The sequence below is a fragment of the Oreochromis niloticus genome, linkage group LG19, assembly GCF_001858045.2.
Source record: "Oreochromis niloticus isolate F11D_XX linkage group LG19, O_niloticus_UMD_NMBU, whole genome shotgun sequence".
Classification (NCBI taxonomy): Eukaryota; Metazoa; Chordata; class Actinopteri; order Cichliformes; family Cichlidae; genus Oreochromis; species Oreochromis niloticus.
The window spans coordinates 28,496,969-28,513,325 of record NC_031983.2 but is presented as its reverse complement, the minus strand read 5'-3'; the positions used below and the strand labels follow the sequence as shown (position 1 = coordinate 28,513,325).

The 16,357-nt window shown below is 41.0% G+C and overlaps 1 protein-coding gene across 6 annotated transcripts in view; it reads right to left on the bottom strand.

Moving 5' to 3' along the window:
- The window catches only part of dlgap2a (discs, large (Drosophila) homolog-associated protein 2a), a 190,193-nt gene that overhangs the window by 132,715 nt on the left and 41,121 nt on the right, over positions 1-16,357 (bottom strand). The window contains exon 1 of one of the 6 annotated variants that reach the window (XM_013271948.3): positions 7,373-7,454. The exons of the other annotated variants lie outside the window; for them this stretch is intronic. Coding sequence (XP_013127402.1) covers positions 7,373-7,382 — 10 coding nt within the window. The 5' untranslated portion in view covers positions 7,383-7,454. Of the gene's footprint in view, positions 1-7,372; positions 7,455-16,357 lie in introns of those variants that run through there. 6 annotated transcript variants of the gene reach the window in all.

Genomic DNA, 16,357 nt, shown 5'->3' with positions numbered 1-16,357 from the left:
TTTTACCATTAATTACAAATACTTAAGCATCTCTATTGAATTTGACCAGAAATAAAACACTGGAGTGAATTTTGATAAACAGCCATCAGATAAACTTTGATTTCTCAAAGTGTGAAATCAGGAAGGAAGAGCGTGACCAATTTGTAAATGCGATCAATAACGTCCACCCTGGACTGCTAACGCTGGTCTGCACGTGCATCCTGCTCGTTGCACTGCAACATTTAGTTTGCAATCTGGGATTTTGTTTTTCAAACTAGGAAAATGATAAAAAACAAAACAAAACAACAGAGCGCAGTGTCACCAAACCCCCAACCCGCCTGCAGCCCCTTCATGGCCTCTACAAGCCATACAGTTACACATCTCAATAATCTTAAATATTCGGTCAAGTCACCAAATATTTCATATTTATTTCTACTACCTGCTTTATTTAAAGAATTCTCAATAAAGCATTTGATTTAATAATTATACGCTGTATCCATTAATGCAAGTTTCAGTATTTAGTTTTTAAAAATCAGTTCATTGCGTTTAATCACCGTGAGCTGTGGGCGCTTTTGTTTACAGCTTATTTTTGAATATGTTTTTAAAAAGAGTCTTTCTCTCTTCCAGAGAAAGACTCTAATGGAGCTCTCGTTCTCTTAAAAGCATATATATCTGAAGAGCAATTTTCTTATGAATAAATGTAGCGGCTATTTCAAAATCACCACTGTTCATTAAGCAAGTCATTAGTTCACTCAGCTACTTTCACAAAGCATTTGCAGAAGAAAGAATTATGCAGAACACTTGACAGACTTGCACAATCTGCTACATCAGGTAGAAAAAGACAGCTTCAGATTCTCTGTGTAATCTTATGTAAGCCCAGTTTATTTCCTCCCATCTCTTCATCTTCTTCTTCCTTTTTCCGAAGTATTGTCATTCTCCGAGCTCGACACGTCGTGAACGTACAATACCTCTACTCTCCTGTGTCGGCCGGGGAAGCGGGACTTCCTCTTTGTGTATAACAAATCTCATCTCACAAAAATATTCATTTCACGGGTCGCTGTCCCACACAAGCCAATACCCACGGAGGGAAAGGCATTAAGCATTACTCCTTTCTCTATTCAAATTCAAGACTGCGGAGTGCGCCTGTGCCGGAGATATCAGCCTCCCGCCGAACGTGGTTTGTCCTCGTAATGAGGTTGCGGCCACAGCTAACCATTCATTCAAGCCATTCACCAGCAGGCTTATCATTGCTCTCCAATGACTTTGGCTAAATGACGTGCAAAGGAGACACGTCTCACCTGTCTTGTTGCATTGGACTGATGTGCTCTGAGCAGTTTGTCATTGTTTGATGAAGCCCCATGAAGGCCACTCAGTGTTGAGGGAATTATGCATGGAAGGATGGAGAAAAATGAAAATCTATTGCCTAATTTGAAGCATGTCCTCAAAATCAAATGATCTATATATATCTTACTGTTTCACATATTTTGAAACATGCTTGGTAAAAGTGATAAAAGTAATAAAGTGATGCAGTGACACCAAACAAGCACAACAGCAATCACCACAAAACACACATAAGAAATCTTATAAAATCTACAAAAATGACAAAAATTGGAAAAGTAATGAAATTATATTAAAACAAAGCAAACAAATCCATAAACAACAGCAGCTGAAATGGATTTAGGATTAAGGCGAGGGAAGTTTTAGATTCTTTGACATCTTATTCCAATTAAAACTGGACTTACCAAGCTCATTACAAACAACAGCACCTGCATCATAACTCAATCACCTGAAAGTGTTCGATAAGGCCCCACATTTAAGAACAGCAACAAAGCGGGCGAAAAACACAGGAAGGGTATTATTTAACAGGGAAATATCATCCACTTGGCATTTCTCTGACATTTTACTCTCAGATTTAATCCACACAGCAATAAAGTTTATAACTGTGTAACAAAAGCTAACAGAATTTATTTTCCCTGCACTAAAGATACAACTTCCTGCTGAACACATGCTGCCCCACCACCGTTTATAACATTTAAAAATGTTCACAGTACTGCAGCAGGTTGCACTTTCATCAAGTTACAGGGCCTGTGTAACATGGATTTAAGAAGACTATGCATTAAGCGCTGCACACAGCGGTGCACTAAGCCCGACGCTCATAGCAGCATGCTCACAGCGTCAGTTAACATTTGGCAGGTATAATGGTTTCCATGTAGCGTATCACCCCACTGAGGCTAAAAGGTCGTTAGTTTTTCTTTAATTTTCTACCAAAAAAGTAATGACAAATTCAGTATTAAGGCCTCAGTCACAGAGACCGATTGGTCCCTGCTGTTTGCCGAGTGGTTGCAGACTGTTGCTGGGTAAAGTTGGCCACAAAGCTGGTGATGGACCGTAAACCTCCTTGTGATTGCTTTGGTGCCTAGCAGATTGTGATGGTCGCCCACAGCTTGCATGAAACTCCAAAGACTCGCTAACTAACCACCGGGGAGTATGGAAACGTTCAAAAGTACTGTCAGGGATCCTGAGTCTGAGCAACCCAGGATCCCTGAGCAGTTATGGATTTATGTTACATTATATGTACTTTTGGTGTTGCTACCCCTCTTCTCCATGCTTGCAGATGTGTGTGTGTGTGTGTGTGTGTGTGTGTGTGTGTTTCTGCCAACACCGGTTTACGGGTGCCTTCAGGCCTGGTGGGTGTGGCCCTGCTAGAGGACTGGCCACACCCGAAGCTCCTGCCACACACCTACTGCTGATCAGGGCTCGTCGGGGGAGCTACTTAGGAGAGTCTTGGAGCTCCCACCGACGCGGGATCATTGCGTGAGACTCCACGTTAGTCATCCAGTTTAGGTTTAGTCTTTGAGTGCATGCCTGCTATAGTTAAGTGTCCTGACAGCTGCTGCTATTGTTTCCTGCAGGAGGAGCATGGGAAGCCAGAAGAGCAGCGAGCACCGGGAGTGCAGACACACGGGAGCAGAGAGCACAAGGAGGACACGACCCGGGAGTCTGGGGAAAGCACGGGGATTTATTGTTGTTTGGTTCCATGCACTGTAAATAAACACACTGCTTATACACAGAGCTCCGCGCCTGGGTCCTCCTTCCCTACATCCCCACGGGTTGCCCTGGCAAACCCTGACAAGTACGATGCAAACCAGAAACGATGTTCGCTTTCAAAGTAAAAGTTGTGACTGTGGCCTTGAAACCAACACGTTTGAAAAGGTGCGACTGCTGCCCTGTTTCCACTTTGTGTAGCACTTGCCAGTCTGCTAGCAACCAAAGCAAATGCGTTTTCAGTGCAACGCTATATTTTATGGGCAGAAATCTGTGCCATCAGAAACTGAATTTGAATAAGTTAAATTTGAATTTGAATTACTCGGATTGAATCTGAATTGTAACTTGAATGAAAGCTTTTGAAAACTGAATTTGAATTAGTCTAATTTGAAATTGAATTTATGGTTTGAAACTGCATTTTATCCTTTAAAAATTCAGCTCTCGAATAATTTCACATTCACTTCTCACCATTCAGTTTCAGTTCTACAATTCAATTTCAGTTCCAAAATTCAGTTTTTTGGGACTTACATCCGGTTCCGGTTCAAGCGCAGATTAATAGAACTACAGACTGATAGCGTTACTGACGGAATCTACAGCGTCTTGAGCTGAATTAAGACTTCAGAAGTCATTCGTCATGTCGAATGACCAGCGGATAAACTCTCAGGTTGGTAATAAATGTATTACATGTATAAGAACAAGCGTCATGTTAACAATTGATAGCCGTACAGTAACCTTTATGCTTATTGTAGCTGCTAGCTAAAAACGCTAATTTAGCCTAGTTTGCCCTGGATTCAGCTTTGACAAACAAATATGATCGACTGTTTCTAGTAGAATTCCAAAGTTGTCATCTTGTACCCTGTCAGAGCCCTGTATGCTTGCAGAGACCCCTACAGTAAGGAAACATGCAAAACGCTGTCCAAACCTTTGTATTTGAGCTTTATTTATGTCTTACACAGCATCCCAACTCTTTAGCGAACTTAATAACTTTAGCTAAAGTGAATAGTTACGCTGCACTAATGAATAAGACTTACTGGATCACCTCTGTTTGAAGTGATATAATATGATATACAACTATCACTGAAACAGCAAACTTTGTAAATAAACAACACTTCTCATTCTCTAAACGTTTGGCCACAGATGTAAATTACACTATCAGTGCTTGTTCACTCTTGACAATAATTACATTTCTAAATTCTCTTTGTGCATTTACAGGTAAACAATATCTAATATTTTATCTAAATGACTGCTTTGTCTTTGAAAAGGTGAAGAGCCTGAGGCCGGTGACAGTCCAGTTCTACTCTAAGTACATCCTTACGGTGGTTCACAGGACAAGGCGACATTCCTGTCCTGCCAGAAGAGAAGAGAAACTTCAGAGTCTTCATGAAGTTCAACCACACCTGTCATATGGAATATGACAGGGGTCTCAAACTCCAGTCCTCGAAGGCCGGTGTCATGCAACTTTTCCATGTGCCCTCGAGGACTGGAGTTTGAGACCCCTGCCGTATGGTGTTCATGCAGTTTTCTACCCCACAGTTACAGCATGTCTGACTGCCTGTTCAGCATATGCAAAAATATATGATGAGTTTAAGCATGTGATGACTAAGGCCTTCCATTATGGTGTTTGTCATCACATGTCACAGACATCTGGATGATCATTTGGAATAAACAAAAAAACAAAAAACTTGTTACTTCATCTTTTATCTTTATTATTATTATTATTGTTCTTATTTTACATTTTTCATTGTTAGGCATTGGGTTTATTTGTAGTAGTCCTTTCCAGCTTCTTTCCCTCTTCCATGTTACTGTGTCAGCTTGTCAGCATCTATTTGGGGTTGGGAGTGGAACAGGAAGTAAGGAACAGAAAGTGCCATTTAAACCAGGAGAGGTTCTTATATTTCAGAAGAAGGGATTAATTCAAAAGAAATGACCTCAATGCCATATTTTATTTAGGAACCCTAGAGAGCACTTTGCAAAATAACACATTCTTATAATTTCACCCTCAGATGAGCCAAGCTACGACTGTCAGGGAAGGTGATGTAGGTACAGAGCATGTGAGAGTGGTTAAGTTAATGTCTCTTGTCTAGATGAAGACACAGGAGGGATCAATGGCACGGCGTAGAGATTCAGTATCTTCAGTCTTCAGTGGACACTCCATTTCTGGCACAAAACACCTGTAAAAGATGGTCGATTTAGGAGGTGACCCGACAACTTCAGCCTGTCAAACATAACAATGGAGCAGTATGTTTAAAAAAAAAAAAAATCTAATTAAGCATGCACTCAGTACCCTAAGAATTATTATGATAGTTAAACACAGTGATAGTTGTATATCATATTATATCACTTCAAACAGAGGTGATCCAGTAACGCTGCACTAATGAATAAGACTAACTATTCACTTTAGCTAAAGTTATTAAGTTCGCTAAAGAGTTGGGATGCTGTGTAAGACATAAATAAAGCTCAAATACAAAGGTTTGGACAGCGTTTTGCATGTTTCCTTACTGTAGGGGTCTCTGCAAGCATACAGGGCTCTGACAGGGTACAAGATGACAACTTTGGAATTCTACTAGAAACAGTCGATCATATTTGTTTGTCAAAGCTGAATCCAGGGCAAACTAGGCTAAATTAGCGTTTTTAGCTAGCAGCTACAATAAGCATAAAGGTTACTGTACGGCTATCAATTGTTAACATGACGCTTGTTCTTATACATGTAATACATTTATTACCAACCTGAGAGTTTATCCGCTGGTCATTCGACATGACGAATGACTTCTGAAGTCTTAATTCAGCTCAAGACGCTGTAGATTCCGTCAGTAACGCTATCAGTCTGTAGTTCTATTAATCTGCGCTTGAACCGGAACCGGATGTAAGTCCCAAAAAACTGAATTTTGGAACTGAAATTGAATTGTAGAACTGAAACTGAATGGTGAGAAGTGAATGTGAAATTATTCGAGAGCTGAATTTTTAAAGGATAAAATGCAGTTTCAAACCATAAATTCAATTTCAAATTAGACTAATTCAAATTCAGTTTTCAAAAGCTTTCATTCAAGTTACAATTCAGATTCAATCCGAGTAATTCAAATTCAAATTTAACTTATTCAAATTCAGTTTCTGATGGCACAGATTTCTGCCCATAATATTTCTCTGTGCAACCTTTTTCAGCTCGCAACAGCCAGCAAGTTCCAGCAAACCCTCACCAACCAGTAAAGGAATAGAGAACTTGTCTCTAGGCTCGCGTGAGTGGGGCCTAATAGAGTAGTGAAGAGACTAATCTGAGGCTGGAGGAAGCATGAAATCAAAGGGTGAGTCACTGAAATGCAGCGTATAGTGGCAATGCTACAGGCTAACTACTATAGCTGTGGGCCTGCAGTTTTAGTTACTCGTTGTAGCCATGTTATAGCACTCAAGTCAAATGAGTTTTATTTAGCCACGCACGGCTCCAAAGACCAGTTAAAGCTAGAAAATGTGTGACTTTTCCAACATAAGCTGAGGAGCATGGCTTGCACATTTTTTGTCAGAACCTGCAGGAGCTCCTCCAGAGCCACGGCCGACACTCTGCAACTGTTTTCAGTCTGTAAGGTGGTCTCAGTAAATTAGCTTTGAATAAAATAATTCCAGTAAGTCAGCTTCACCTGGACTCACCTTTCTCAGTGCCTCACTGCCTTTAGAGCCCAACTAAGAGCTGTTCACCTGTTAGGCATCATGAAATAACAATTTGTGAGTAACGCAATTTAGTAGCCACTGTTTTCCAGTAAATATCCAACATCTGAAATTAACCAAGCCCACACACATGCATTACTGTGGCAAATTGTATACAGTAGACCATGCGTTACCTGCACAACATCAAAACTTCTAAACTACTATGACATTAAATGTATCCAAGAGGAAATATCTATCAGACAAATCAAATCCAGAGATAATTTAATACTGTGTCTGTATTCCTGGCATATCTGGCTCTGCTTGCAGCTGGAATAATGGCTCTCCTAGGCTATCTGCTTTCTCAGATCTCATTTGCTGCTAGTTTTGTTTGTGGCTTGCGTGAATGTGTGTGTGTGTGTGTGTGTGTTATGTAACCACTGTACCCTCTGCTAAACACTGCTATAGTTGTTCAAGGTGATATCGCCCACAGTATTTAAAAGCATTTCTCACACAGACAAACCTCACAACCCGCCAATATGTCTGCATCACAGCGCAGATTCACACCACAGAATAAAGCAACTATGTAACAACTGAATCATTTACAGTAGATTTTAAAGATATAGGGGGTGGTGGTGTCTAGAAAGGCTCCATTAATATCAGTCCACACCTACTCCAAGTTATATGAGGCGTTAACCAAAAGGAGGAGTGTTACCTGTGTGCATTTTTCATGTTGCTCCCTAATTCTTATCGCCTGCCACCTGAGCATTGACTGGGTCAGCACAAAGCTTGATGAACGACACCTGGTTAGGCTCTAAGAAAAACAACGTGCTCAAAATGCCAAGTTGTTCTGTCTGTAGCTGAGGAATGCATAAGAAATGACTCCAAGCAGGTGATTACTGGACTGAATTAAGTGGTGTGATGGATTTTCCCAAAGGTAATAACAAACCCAACAAAGACGAATGTGTGAGCAAAAGTCCTCCTACTGCAAGTGGATAATGAAGAGGTAAAACACACATGCACACATTGATTTACACACCTGATGTAACGGGGAAACCTTGTGCTTGAAACTGATGTCTGAGCTTTTTTATAACTGTTCTTTTGTGTGGTTTTTTCACAGTGTTCATGACTTTTGGTCTTTGTTCGCTTCACAACCATCAGAGTGCTGCTACGCCTGCAGAGTTTGCAGTTAAATATTTTTCAGATTGCACCGACGATGTAATGCTGTTCCCGGTTGTAATAAATGACAGTTGACATTTTTGGTTTTGTAAAACAAAAATGGCTGACATTTCCAAGGATCTGTCCCATGTGCGGTAACAGTCGCACTCGATTTCTTAAACTGCAGTGCTACTTTACATCCAGAAGCAGAAAATAAATTGTTGCAGCTGAACTTTTAGTTGGGGAATTCACCTGAAACCCTCAGAATGAGCTGAGACATGACAAGTGTTAACGTTTTAATGTCTATAATCCAGAATACAAACTAATTAATCAAAGGAAACTTTTTAAATGATCATATGACCGTGTGGGATAGGTCATCGTCTAGCTTCTTTCCATGTGAAAATAACATTCAAATTCTGTCATTTTTAAGCATTTATGAATTTAGAGCCACCAGAAATATAAGAAAATGAATTATTAAGATGCATGTCTTCTTTCTAATCATCTAGAGCAGGGGTCCCCAATCCCAGTCCACAAGGGCCGGTGTCCCTGCAGGTTTTAGATCTCACCCTGGGTCAACACACCTGAATCACATGATTAGTTCATTACCAGGCCTCTGGAGAACTTCAACAAATGTTGAGAAAGTAATTTATCCATTTAAATCAGCTGTGATGGATCAAGGACACATCTAAAACCTGCAGGGACACCGGCCCTTGTGGACTGGGATTGGGGACCCCTGATCTAGAGCTATTGTAAAGCACCACTCATTGTCAAAGATGTCAGCCAAACACTGACCAGTGTTAACTTGTCGCTGTAATTTCACCAACATGGGCAATGCTTTCGTTTCCTCTCCAGATATCTTGCTGTTCAGAGCTTAGTTTGATCAACCACTTAGGAGTTCCTTGGACTGCTTTCATGGATTCAAAATGTTCCTTCTACTTTGTCCTGCTGACATCATCATAATCGTTGCTATGTTCCTACATTTCCTTCACATACACTCAACTTTTGCCCAGGGTGATTTGCGCACACATCTTTGTGATACCACCAAATTAAAACTACCCAGAGCCATCATGTTTTGGTGTTTACCTGCTTACCATCGTGCACGGCCATCCATGTGATGCAAAATGACATGAATCAGCTGACGAGGCCACCTTCTTCCTCTGATGGAATCTGTTATGATCTTTAGGGTAGCACGGTCGCACAGTGGTTAGCACTTTTGCCTCACAGCAAGAAGGTCCTGAGTTCAATTCCACCATCAGGCCGTTTCCAGGTACTCCGGCTTCCTCCCACAGTCCAAAGACATGCAGTTAGTGGGGTTAGGTTAACTGGAAACTCTAAATTGCCCAAAGGTGTGAATGTGAGTGTGAATCATTGTCTGTGTCTGTGTGTTAGCCCTGCGACACACTGGCGATCTGTCCAGGGTGTACATCCCCACCCACGACCCTGAAAAGGATAAGCGGAAGAGGATGGATGCTATGATGTTTATCTACATTTTAAAGTTAACCAGACTCCAGTGGTTGTGTGCAGATGTGTTTGAAGCTAAGGCTAAGACTCAATTCATGAGTTCAGAATTCAGATATTAGCTTTGCTGTGGATTTAAAAGCAAATGGATTTGTCACCACTGAATAATACACCTTTCTCTTGTAAGCTTTCAGAAACATCTCCACATACCGCCTCTGAGAGAACTGTTATAAACAACACTGGAGCACAATGTCCATCTCACACCGACCCGCTATCCCAAGGCCTGCTTTCATGCAGTCTTTGTAAATGATGTTTGCCTATTTAGAGTCCTGAGTCAGCAGGGCACTCTGTGGCTGTGGCCCAATAGAAAGGAGACCTTCAGCAGTTTGTCTCTGGTTCATCTAAATCATTAGTTCTTTAAAACACTGTGCTGGAGGGCGGATGTTTATGACCAGCGGACATCAAAGGTGTAAATCAGGGTTGGTGCTGGCTTCTCCTCAAAGGCATCATCAAAAATGTGATGAACAGTCAGCACAGTCAGGAAAACGTTTCATCTGATAACCATTTTACCACATCGTGAAAGCTTGTGTGTGTAAAAGATGACATGAAATGATCTATACCTGCAAGTCCTTGTATTTCAATTACGAACAGCTGTATTACCTGTTTTTGCCAATTCTAGCTTTTAGCGGGCAAAAGCTTTCTGTAAACCTCATGTTACGTTTTCTTCGACTGTTAATAGCAAGTGTGAATCAGGACTTTGTCAAACATGCTTCTATAATAGCTTGGTGTGAATTGGAAGTGTATAAACTGAACTGAAACAGTGTAGGCGTTTAGACCATGACCCCCACATCCCTAGTTCACGCCTGACTTGGGGCATAAACTCTCCTGTAACCATCACAGCAGCTGACATGTGCAGCAGTCGAATGCAATTCTTTGTCTCTGCATTGTTGACCCTCTAATAAAAGCTTGAAAACTATCCAAGCAAAGCAAGGTCACAATTTTCCTTTGTAAAATTACTAGGCTCAATCTTATTATTCCTAATAAGAATGATAATTCTTATCATACCGCCAGCGTTGCACAATGTGTTTTAAAACAAAATGAACTCAAATCTGGTAAATTTACAAAAGAAGCACAACAAAATTGCATGCACAAGGTCACAATAGTAAATAAAGTTTACGTAAATATGTTGTAATACGCCGTGACACAACAGCCATGACAGCATGGTGAACCAGGCCCAGCTGCACACATACAAGCCTACCTGCTGCATTTATGGCTCTTCCTAATGCTCAGATGGCCACTTTGTCATCTGTGAGTTCGGAAGCTCAAAATATGCATTCTCAATGACACAGTGTTAGCAATTCCTCCTCAATAATGTGACACAAGCCTTGGGAAAGGACACCCTGAGTCATGACAAAAATTCTCTCAGGATGTTGTTTTTTTCCAGAAAATGGGGACAAAAAGAAAAAATGTACACAGCATCGGGAAATGAGATGCATTAGAGATTGAGCAGCGGTGATTACTACACTGCCAGGGTGGGTGGTACCCATCCAGTAACCACTGCTGGAATGAATAGAAAGAAGAAGAAGAAGAAGAAGAAGAGTGCTTGCACTGAAATTAAATGCTCACAGGCTGCGAGTCTGCACAACACTACGGCATATAGATTGTAAGCAGTGTGAATAACCTCAGTCAGAGAGAAGAGGACTAGTGAACTCAATAAAAAGCAAATCAGGGAATTATGCACATGGGGACCGGCTATTACAGGTTTGAATAATTCCCACACTGGTCTCGACTCTATTATAACAGATAAAATGAACTCTGTGATTTGGAAACGTGATTGGCACTAATGTTAATCAAATAAGTCACAAAATTGAGAAATACTCCCCCAAAGGGTGATTGTCCAGTTTTAGCTTAGCAACCCTAATTAAGTGTGGCAGGCAAATGTCGTCTTAAATGGTGGCAAACAGTTCCCCCGATCACAGTAAGAGAAAATGTTCAAATGGCGTTTAATTTATTTCCTTTTTTAATTCAAGAGCAAATGTAAGGAATGGGTCTTTGCTGGGCTAACTGCAGACATCAGTGAGTTTACTCACTCTTACCAAAGGCCAGTGGTATTTCATATATGCTGAAAAAGCTCAGTTCACATGAATCATCCGAGTTTTTAGCAAATGTAGTTTGTGAAAGTTTACACAGATGTAAATATAGAAGACTGAGATATTCACCAATGCAACCTAAATGAGATTTCCCAAAAAGATTCTCATGAGAAGTGACGTAGGATCCACATCATGGAGCAAAATCATTGGACCAATGAAAGAACTTTCATAAACCGCTCATAAACAGTAAACAAGCAGGACTTAGCACACAGTCAACCTTACACTGGACATGTGAGCTTCCATCACATCATCTTCACATACTATAAAGTTTGTATCTGTACATTTTACAGCCACCTTATGACTGCATCCACACACGTTTGTTGACGTATGTCTGTTTAGTTTGGGGACGTTCTACATTTGTGCACCTGACTGCTAATTATCAATAAAGTTATTGAAATAGAACAGTGACTCCCAAATTGTGGGCGGGGCCCCCTGGTCAGCTGTGAAGGTACATTTACAGTTATTTATGTGAATTTATTTACATAAAAAGTGAATTAAAACTGGTAACTGGAGATGATTAGTTTGTGATATTATTCATTACTCTCGCCTGACGTTACTGCTCTGTACTGTAGTCCCAATAGTAAGGCTACGTCCACACGTACACGTCCAGTTTTGAAAAATATCTCCGTCCACATGTAAACGCCAAAAACACAGTCAAACGTTGTCCAGACCATGCAAAATCCTACCTGTGTAGAAATGTCGGCCAATCAGAAGTCTAGAAGTCTGGGAGGGAAAGAGTAAACAGAGTTTTATGCAAACCTTCAGTACTTCTGAAAGGTTTTTCTGTTTTTCTGGAAAGGCAGCTTATTTTGTGTTATTTTTCACGTGCCTTCATCATTTCAAATGTTAATAAACAACAACAGTATTTTGGCTGCACAACTTAGGAATGAACAAAATGCACACAGCATGCATAAATTATATTTTTTTTTAAATTAAATTTATTCAAAACCAACCACAACGTCAGTGTTGGGATTTAGGCTGTGGGAGCGTCTGTGTTGAATGTAGAAGTTCACTCTGACGCCTCTGTCTTTGTAAATGGAGGGACAGTAACTGCGTGTGTACATGTAAGCGTGTAAAACTGCAGATATTCAGATTAACAGCAACAGTATTTTGTGTATATCCACCATTGTAGAAATTAATCTCATGTAAACAATAACAGGGCGCACACCTTTGACGTTGCGTGAGTAAATCTTAGTTTTCCTCGCCCACACGTAAACGCAAAAAACAGTTTTCGAAAATCTCCACCCCGGCAGGAGTTTTTAAAAATCTCAGTTTTCAGTGATTGAAAACGCCGTTTACGTGTGGACGAAAGGTGCAAACTCATAGAAAAGTCTGCGTTTTCAAAAATACCCTGTAGGTGTGGACGTAGCCTAAGTCGGCCACACATTGGCCTAGACCCTTTGCATATAACTGACGAACATCAGCAATCTAGCCTGTGCTGATTTTTAAATAAAACTTTGAAGGAAACACATCACCTCCTGTCTCTGGATTAGAGGGAAGATTTAAGATTGGGCACGCCTGATGTTGGGAATGGCTGGTCTAGAAAATCAGGCCTATGTTAGTTATACCAAATTCTGGATGCTTCCGGTGAATTCCAGTCTTCTACTGTTCAATTCTGGGGAGCCTGTGTGTATTGTAGCCTCAGTTTAATGTTGTCAGCTAACAGGAGTGGCACCTGGTGTGGGAGCCCATCTGCCTCAAGGTTTGATGTGTTGTGTGTTCTTCCAAGGCATGTCTTTATCCTGTCTTCCTTCTCTCATCCCAACCAATCACAGCAGATGGCCCCGCCCCTCCCTGAGCCTGGTTCTGCTGGAGGTTTCTTCCTGTTAAAAGGGAGTTTTTCCTTCCCACTGTCACCAAAGTGCTTGCTCATAGAGGGTCATATGATTGTTGGGTGTTTCTCTGTATGTATTATTGTAGGGTCTACCTTACAATAGAAAGCGCCTTGAGGTGACTGTTGTTGTGATTTGATGCTGTATAAATAAAATAAAATTGAATTGTTCAAAGATTGGCCAGGTCTGTGTGCACTGAGTTTCTCCCATGCGACTGGATGATTCTGGATGTTTTGGAGATCTGTGTGTATACTGGGATTTGTTCTCACCTCCCTCAAAGCACAAATTAACTTCTTGTAATTAGCATGTGACTCATAGTCATTTCACAGGCCCTCTTGCAGAAAATTCTGTCTCCACATGTATAACCCTGCATCTGGTACTGCAGAAGAAAGACAGATTAGGGGTCATCTGCTGATGTTTACTGAGGTAAATTAAAACAAAGTGCGCACCCGCTAAATTAGCTTGACCCACTGCGGCAGAACTGCGCACATATGTGGTCGTTTTTCCCTGACGTGATTTGAAAGACAAAAAACACACCAGCTGGCTCGACAGCTACAGAGTGCGCACACGTGTTCTCCCATGAGCTGGACACGATGTGTATCTGTGTGTTTGTTGTTTATGGAATTAAGCTTTCTTTCAGCTTGTGACAAGGGAAATTAATTCTACTAAGTGGGAAAACGACATTATAACACCGGTCCCCCGTGCTAGTCATGAAACCTATTCATCTCACCATGTGTGAAATATCACCGAGCAGAAAGCGGCAGGTTTAAAGAAACAAAGATCTCTATTATCAGCTGAAGCCACTGTTGCCAGCAATATTCCAGGCAGTGATGGAAAAACCTGGAATATCCCTCGGATTCTCTCGGCTAAGCACATAATCCTGTGCTGTAATGTGTAAAAACTGCCCTCCTCCTATCAACATGGTAAATCTTGTGTATATTTGCCTGCTTATTGGATATTACCAGCAACACAGCCCCCAAACTGACACAAGGATCACACTGACTAACGTGGAACAGCGGGTTATCTGATCTCTCTGACTGCAAGAGCTCAGACTGTACAAATCGAAATGGAGATGCTGTTCACTTTACTGAAGCGAACACAGCTGATAACTCAAGTAGTACTTAGCAGCTTAAAGGTATATGCAGACTGATTATTCAAAAAATAAACGTATTATTCAAAATATCTGATTTCCTTTGTTAAAATGAGGAAATAAAAGCTAAAATTTAAATAAATGGACATTTTTATAACATCACTTCAGTTTATTGAGGGGTTTTAGGCATTTGTTTATTCACAGCTCTGTTAATGTTGGTATTTCAGTGGACTTGACATCTGCGTCTTTTCTTTTTCAGCCGTTCTGTTGGAGATTCGCTGCTGTGCTTGGATCATTGTGCTGTTGGATGACTTGGTCTTGGCCAGGTTTGGCCTCACATTCGACTCCAGAACACTTTGGTATGCAGAGAAGTTCATGGTGGACTCAGTGACTCTGAGGTTCCCACATCATCATCCCTCCACCGCCGTGCTGACAGCTGGTCTGAGGTCTTTGGTTGCTGCTGTGCATTAGATATTACTCTCCCGTAGTCTTGTGGTTTGTTCAGATGCAGCTTTGCAAACCTCAGCTGTGCAGCCATGTTCTTTTGAGAAAAAGGAGGCTTTCTCCTGGCAGCTTTTCCAAACAGTCCACATTTGTTCAGTCTTTTTCTAACTGTACCGTCATGAACTTTAACTTTAATATGCTACATTGTAGCATTGTGTTACACAAACCTTAATGCCAACAAACTGATAAAACTTCTGCTTTTATAGAGGTCCTGTGAACACTTTATTTTTCACATTGCTATAAATCAGCATCCAAACTTATTTTTAGCACAATGTCAGGGTTTTTTATTCTTTCTGGGGTACACAGACCTTTTGGAAGGACGACCAGTGACCGGAAAACAGGGTCATGGGTAGCTTAGGCTCAGTGACACTCTGTGCAGAACTAATGTTCAGCACAAATCACTGCAAACTTCAGTGTTTGCCACGACGGAGAGATGTCAGAACATAAAGTGCAGCTTGTTCTGAATCGAGCTGCAAAGCTGCAAACCGGTCAGAGCGCCCATGCTGACTGCATAGATAGCCTGCTCTGATGAATCGCATTTCATTCGCATCATTTACCAGGGGAAGAGTTGGCAGCAGGATGCACAATGAGATGAAGGCAACAGAGCAAGTTTGATGCTTCTGACTGTATTGTGCTGCGAGTCGTGGCGTTCGTGGGGATGTTATTCAGACAAATATCACCGAGCTAAACATTTCTGAAGAGTTTAAATGATCAGACTGATTGGTGTGTATCACAGCAATATCACATATCAGCTAAGCAGTCTCAAATGTTAATTAAAGCCATGACAGTGATGAAGTAGTAGACCTCTTGTGTTCAGCATAATTGCCAGGACATTTCCACAGTGCCATCAGACAGGAAAATCATAAAAGCTTCACTCACTGTGGTTGTTTCTTTGTTTGTGAGAATGACATATAAAAGGTGATTTTGCAGAAAAGCAAGCATGACAGGACATAAATACTTTGAAAGTGATATGAGGGTAAATGTGTTGGTGTGCTGATGTGCAGCGTATGAACAGGGATGTCCCTGCTGCACCCACACGCTTACAAATGGCCTCGCTGGTTGGAATTGACATTTAATTTCCAGCAGCAAACATCCCAGACCCTCCAAGACGGAGTGTTTGTGATGGATTTCCAAGCTTGCATTTTTTTTAATATGAGACATTTAGGCAGGTTTTACGTAAGAAAATTCTCCTCTCAAAGCTCCAGATTCTCATTAGAAGTGGGACAGAAGATGACTCTCAGCGCTGTATTGAAAAAGTAAAAATGAAAATGAAAAAAATAATTGGGTGGGTGATAAGCTAGGGTTATGTAACGTGCATGTGTCAATCACTGATTGGAAGTCATACAATGCAATGCCCAAGGCTAACAAACACCAGTGCATTAAAATTAACCAACTTGTACTAATCTAAACTGCACTGTCTTCCAATAAATGTTTTAAAAAGTGCTAAAATCCAGATTTTTGCAGACACATTTAAAAATGCATGGTCTCTCTCTCAGCTGCAGGCAACC